Here is a 7,234-nt window from a genome sequence, read left to right as displayed (position 1 = left end):
CTTGAAAATTAAGAAAAAATGTCTTAAATTTTCAACTTTTTGGTTGTGAATTTTTGAATTTTGTTAAAAATCCGTCTTCTTTTTTCTATAAAAAATTACTCTATTTGTTTAAAAATTCATTTTTTTTGTTACAAATTTAACAACTAGGTTTTACATTTTAATTATTTCCTTTAAAAAAAAATTCTTTCTTTCTTAAAAATTGAACTTTTTGGTTGAGAATTCTTGAATTTTGTTAAAAATCCGTTTGCTTTTTTTCGGTAGAAAATTATTCTTTTTGTTTGAAAATTCATCCTTTTTGGTAAAAATGTAACAAATAGGTTTTAAATTTTAATTACTTTCTTGAAAATTATGAAAAAAATGTCTTAAAGTTTAAACTTTTTGGTTGTGAATTTTTGAATTTTGTTAAAAATCCGTCTTCTTTTTTCGATAAAAAATTACTCTTTTTGTTTAAAAATTCATTTCTTTGGTTACAAATTTAACAACTAGGTGTTACATTTTCACGTATATTTACTGGGAGAACCAGGAGACAAAAATTGGAAAAAAAGTAGCCGCCCTAAAAACCTTTTCAACTTCAATTTTAAAAGTTCAAAATTGAAACAGTTCCACTTATGACTGCTTTCTTTTGCAGCTCAGTTTTGATTGCATCAAGTGGAAAATAATTTAGCTTTAGTGTTCCATTTTTAAAATTTCATTGACCGTGAAAAATGTTTGCGAACCCGGAATTTGTTTTGTCGATTAAAAACCACCACCCTGAATGAAGTAAATGCCCATCTGTTTCAATTAAGTGTAATTGAATTTGAATTTGCTAGGTTAAAAATTAATAGGGTTTCACAAATTTGAATTGATTTTCAATTTTTTAAATTTACCTCGAATTATTTTTAATTCTCTGAAATTCTTTTTAATTTTTTAAATTCACTTTAATTCTTCTAAGATTACCCCATTCTATTTAGTTCAATGGATTTTTTTTTATATTTTTAAATTATTTTGAATTCACCTTCTTGATTTTTAAATTCAACTTGATTTTTTATGAATTTCATCGAATTCTTCTCATTTCCCTTAAATTCTTTAAAATTTACGTAAATTTTACTGAAAGAAATGGATTTTTTCGATTTAAAAAAATTTTTCCAATTAATTTAAATTCCTTTAATTTTTTTAAGTCATTAGTCAACTTTTTTGGTTAAAAATTAATAGGGTTTCACAAATTTGAATTGATTTTCAATTTTTTTTTAATTTACCCCGAATTATTTTTAATTTTCTGGAATTTTTTTTAATTCACTTTAATTCTTCTAAGTTTACCCCATTCTATTTAGTTCAATGGATTTTTTTTCATATTTTTTAATTATTTTAAATTCAACTTGATTTTTTATAAATTTTATAGAATTCTTTTCATTTCCCTTACATTCTTTTAAATTCACGTAAATTTTACTGAAATAAATGGATTTTTTCGATTTTTAAAATTTTTTCCAATTAATTTACGTTTCTTTCATTTTTTTAAGTCATTCGTCAAGTTTTTTGGTTAAAAATTAATAGGGTTTCACAAATTTGAATTGATTTTCAATTTTTTTTTTAATTTACCACGAATTATTTTTAATTTTCTGGAATTTTTTTTAATTCACTTTAATTCTTCTAAGTTTACCCCATTCTATTTCGTTCAATGGATTTTTTTTCATATTTTTTAATTATTTTAAATTCACCTGCTTGATTTTTAAATTCAACTTGATTTTTTATGAATTTTATAGAATTCTTTTCATTTCCCTTACATTCTTTTAAATTCACGTAAATTTTACTGAAATAAACGGATTTTTTCGATTTTGTAAAATTTAGATTGACTTTTTTTTGGATCAACCATGAATTCTTATTAATTCAGAATTATTTTTTTGAATTCTCTGGAATTCTCTTGATTTCTTTGATTCACTTTAATTCTTCTGAATTTACTTAATTCTACTTTTGGATTTTAATCATATTTTTGAATTGTCTTTATTCCTTAATTAATTCAGCTTGATTTTTTATGAATTTCATCGATTTCTTCTCATTTCCCTTAAATTCTTTTAAATTTACGTAAATTTTACTGAAATAAATGGATTTTTAAAATTTTTTCCAATTAATTTACGTTTCTTTAATTTTTTCTAAGTCATTAGTCAACTTTTTTGGTTAAAAATTAATAGGGTTTCACAAATTTGAATTGATTTTCAATTTTTTTTTAATTTACCCCGAATTATTTTTAATTCTCTGGAACTCTTTTTAATTTTTTTAAATTCACTTTAATTTTTCTAAGTTTATTCCATTCTATTTAGTTTAATGGATTTTTTTCATATTTTTAAATTATTTTGAATTCACCTGCTTGATTTTTAAATTCAACTTGATTTTTTATGAATTTCATCGAATTCTTCTCATTTCCCTTAAATTCTTGTAAATTCACGTAAATTTTACCGAAATAAACGGATTTTTTCGATTTTGTAAAATTTGGATTGACTTTTTTTTAGATCAACCATGAATTCTTATTAATTCACAATTATTTTTTTTAATTCTCTGGAATTCTCTTGATTTCTTTGATTCACTTTAATTCTTCTGAATTTACTTTTACATTTCTCTGGAATTCTCTTAATTTTTTAATTCACTTTAATTCTTCTGAATTTACTTAATTCTACTTATGAATTTTAATCATATTTTTGAATTGTCTATATTGCTTTTTTAATTCAGCTTGACTTTTTATGAATTTTATCGAATTCTTTTCATTTCCCTTAAATTCTTCTAAATTCACGTAAATTTTACTGAAAGAAATGGATTTTTTCGATTTAAAAAAAATTTTCCAATTAATTTAAATTCCTTTAATTTTGTTAAGTCATTAGTCAACTTTTTTGTTTAAAAATTAATAGGGTTTCACAAATTTGAATTGATTTTCAATTTTTTTTAATTTACCCCGAATTATTTTTAATTCTCTGGAATTTTTTTTAATTCACTTTAATTCTTCTAAGTTTACCCCATTCTATTTAGTTCAATGGATTTTGTTTCTTATTTTTAAATTATTTTGAATTCACCTGCTTAACTTAATTTTTTATGAATTTCATCGAATTCTTCTCATTTCCCTTAAATTCTTTTAAATTCACGTAAATTTTACCGAAATAAGCGGATTTTTTCGATTTTGTAAAATTTGGATTGACTTTTTTTTGGATCAACCATGAATTCTTATCAATTCAGAATTATTTTTTTGAATTCTCTGGAATTCTCTTGATTTCTTTAATTCACTTTAATTCTTCTGCATTTACTTAATTCGACTTATGAATTTTAATCATATTTTTGAATTGTCTATATTGCTTTTTTAATTCAGCTTGATTTTTTTATGAATTTCATCGAATTCTTCTCATTTCCCTTAAATTCTTTTAAATATACGTAAATTTTACTGAAATAAATGGATGTTTTTGATTTTTAAAATTTTTTCCAATTAATTTACGTTCCTTTAATTTTTTTAAGTCATTAGTCAAGTTTTTTGGTTAAAAATTAATAGGGTTTCACAAATTTGAATTGATTTTTAATTTTTTTTAATTTACCCCGAATTATTTTTAATTCTCTGGAATTTTTTTTAATTCACTTTAATTCTTCTAAGTTTACCCCATTCTATTTAGTTCAATGGACTTTTTTTCTCATTTTTAAATTATTTTGAATTGATTTTTTTTATGAGTTGATTTTTTCGATTTTTTAAAATTTGGATTGACTTTTTTTTGGATCAACCATGAATTCTTATCAATTCAGAATTATTTTTTTTTGAATTCTCTGGAATTCTCTTGATTTTTTTAATTCACTTTAATTCTTCTGCATTTACTTTACATTTCTCTGGATGGACTTTTTTTCTCATTTTTAAATTATTTTGAATTGATTTTTTTTTTTTTTTGAGTTGATTTTTTCGATTTTTAAAAATTTGGATTGACTTTTTTTTTGTATCAACCATGAATTCTTATTAATTCACAATTATTTTTTTTGAATTCTCTGGAATTCTCTTGATTTTTTTAATTCACTTTAATTCTTCTGCATTTACTTTATTCTACTTATGAATTTTAATCATATTTTTGAATTGTCTATATTGCTTTTTTAATTCAGCCGGGAATTTATTTTGCCGATTAAAACCGCCACCCTGAATGAAGTAAATGCCCATCTGTTTTCAATCAAGTCAAATTGAATTTAAATTTGTTAGAACGACTCTGGTGGACAACAACACCTGGAACAATTCGCACATTGCCCTCGTGGGCAAAGCGATGAGTTCGAACGAGAGTGCCGCTTATGAAATAATGACATCCCTCGACGTGGACTACGTGCTTGTAATTTTCGGTGGTATGATCGGTTATTCTGGAGATGATATCAACAAGTTCCTGTGGATGGTGAGGATTGCAGAGGGCGAGCATCCTCAGGACATTCGCGAGAGTGACTACTTTACCGAAAGAGGCGAGTTTCGAGTTGACGCCGAAGGATCTCCGACTCTCCTCAATTCTCTGATGTACAAGCTCAGCTATTATCGATTTGGCGAGGTCAAAATTGACTACAGATCCCCGTCTGGGTTCGATCGAACTCGCAATGCTGAAATTGGAAACAAAAATTTTCAGCTCACTTATCTCGAAGAGGCCTACACAACGGAACACTGGCTCGTCAGAGTTTACAGGTGAAATTGAGCATTTTAATGAGAGAAAAAAAAACAACAACCATTTTTAGTCAGGCATTTTGAGAAAAAAAAAATAGCAAAAATCGGGATATTTTTTTAAAGAATTTATAGTTAAAAATAATCAGGGCTGCTGCATTGGTAGTTTGATTTCAATAGATTTCAATAATTTTAAGGAATCTTATCAGATTTTAGGATATTTCTAAAATCTAAGGCATTTTCAAGAACAATTTTTATTTTTTATTAATAAATAATTTTCTAGATGTAGTTGTAGGGTTTCAAAGATTCAAAGAAACTTGAAATTATGTTGTGGAATTTATCCTGAGTTCTTTTGATTTTTTCAATTCGCTTGAATTCTTATAAATTTACTGAAATTTACTTACATCAATGGATTTGAAAAATAAATCAAACTGTTTTATATAATCACAAGAATTGAGGGATTTCAAAGATTTAAAGAGATTTTTATATTATTTTGGCGTTTAATTCATCTTGAGGTCTTGTAAACTCACCTTAAATTTTGTAAGCATTTCATCAAATTCTTTTGAATGTCATTTCCCTTTTTCTGAACTGATTTCAAACTTACTGAATTCCAAGAATTTCTTTATATTTTTTTCATTATTTTGAATTCACCTGCTTGCTTTTTAAATTCAACTCGATTTTTGATGAATTTAATCGAATTCTTCTCATTTCTACTCAAATGTTACTGAAAGAAATGGATTTTTTCGATTTAAAAAAATTTTTCCAATTAATTTAAATTCCTTTAATTTTTTTTAAGTCATTAGTCAACTTATTTGGTTAAAAATTAATAGGGTTTCACAAATTTGAATTTATTAAAAATGTTTTTTTTTTAATTTACCCCGAATTATTTTTAATTCCCTGGAATTCTTTTTAACTTTTTTAAATTCACTTCAATTCTTCTAAGTTTACCCCATTCTACTTAGTTCAATGGACTTTTTTCATATTTTTTAATTATTTTGAATTCACCTGCTTGATTTTTAAATTCAACTTGATTTGTTATGAATTTAATCGAATTCTTCTCATTTCCCTTAAATTCTTCTAAATTCACGTAAATTTTACTGACATAAATGGATTTTTTCGATTTTTAAAATTTTTTACAAATAATTTACGTTCCTTTAATTTTTTAAAAGTCATTAATCACTTTTTTGGTTAAAAATTTGATTTAATTTTTTTAATTTACCCCGAATTGTTTTTAATTCTCTGGAATTTTTTTAAATTCACTTCAATTCTTCTAAGTTTACCCCATTCTATTTAGTTCAATCAATTTTTTTCATATTTTAAAATTATTTTGAATTCACCTGCTTGCTTTGTAAATTCAACTTGATTTGTTATGAATTTCATCGAATTCTTCTCATTTCCCTTAAATTCTTTTAAATTCACGTAAATTTTACTGACATAAATGGATTTTTTCGATTTTTAAAATTTTTTACAAATAATTTACGTTCCTTTAATTTTTTAAAAGTCATTAATCACTTTTTTGATTAAAAATTTGATTTAATTTTTTTAATTTACCCCGAATTGTTTTTAATTCTCTGGAATTTTTTTTAATTCACTTCAATTCTTCTAAGTTTACCCCATTCTATTTAGTTCAATGGATTTTTTTTTCATATTTTTAAATTATTTTGAATTCACCTGCTTGAATTTTAAATTCAACTTGTTTTTTTTATGAATTTCATCGTATTCTTTTCATTTTCCTTCAATTCTTCTAAATTCACGTAAATTTTACTGAAATAAATGGATTTTTTCGATTTAAAAAATTTTTTACAAATAATTTACGTTCCTTTAATTTTTTAAAAGTCATTAATCACTTTTTTGGTTAAAAATTTGATTTAATTTTTTTAATTTACCCCGAATTGTTTTTAATTCTCTGGAATTTTTTTTAATTCACTTCAATTCTTCTAAGTTTACCCCATTCTATTTAGTTCAATGGATTTTTTTTTTTCATATTTTTAAATTATTTTGAATTCACCTGCTTGATTTTTAAATTCAACTTGTTTTTTTTATGAATTTCATCGTATTCTTTTAATTTTCCTTCAATTCTTCTAAATTCACGTAAATTTTACTGAAATAAATGGATTTTTTAGATTTTAAAAATTTTTTCCAATTAATTTACGTCCCTTTAATTTATTTTAAGTCATAAGTCAACTTTTTTGGTTAAAAATTAATAGGGTTTCACAAATTTGAATTGATTTTTAATTTTTTTAAATTTACCCCGAATTATTTTTTATTCTCTGGAACTCTTTTTAATTTTTTTAAATTCACTTTAATTTTTCTAAGTTTACCCCATTCTATTTAGTTCAATGGACTTTTTTTCATATTTTTTAATTATTTTGAATTCATCTGCTTGCTTTTTTAATTCAGCTTGATTTTTTTTTAATTTCATCGTATTCTTTTCATTTTCCTTCAATTCTTCTAAATTCACGTAAATTTTACTGAAATAAATGGAATTTTTAGATTTAAAAAAAATTTCCAATTAATTTACGTTCCTTTCATTTTTTTAAATTCATTAATCACTTTTTTGGTTAAAAATTTGAATTAATTTTTAATTTTTTTAATTGACCTTGAATT

At 23.4% G+C, this 7,234-nt stretch overlaps 1 protein-coding gene across 2 annotated transcripts in view; it reads left to right on the top strand.

The window, feature by feature from the left end:
• Window positions 1-7,234, top strand: part of LOC117172620 (dolichyl-diphosphooligosaccharide--protein glycosyltransferase subunit STT3B) — a 37,982-nt gene that overhangs the window by 25,972 nt on the left and 4,776 nt on the right. For both annotated transcript variants that reach the window (XM_033360717.1, XM_033360718.1), the window contains exon 5: window positions 4,190-4,651. In XM_033360717.1, the coding sequence (XP_033216608.1) occupies window positions 4,190-4,651 (462 nt within the window). The remainder of the gene's footprint in view (window positions 1-4,189; window positions 4,652-7,234) is intronic.

The sequence above is a fragment of the Belonocnema kinseyi genome, chromosome 5, assembly GCF_010883055.1.
Source record: "Belonocnema kinseyi isolate 2016_QV_RU_SX_M_011 chromosome 5, B_treatae_v1, whole genome shotgun sequence".
NCBI classification, from domain to species: domain Eukaryota; kingdom Metazoa; phylum Arthropoda; class Insecta; order Hymenoptera; family Cynipidae; genus Belonocnema; species Belonocnema kinseyi.
The sequence above is the reverse complement of the archived record's forward strand: the minus strand, read 5'-3'. Positions and strand labels throughout refer to the sequence as shown.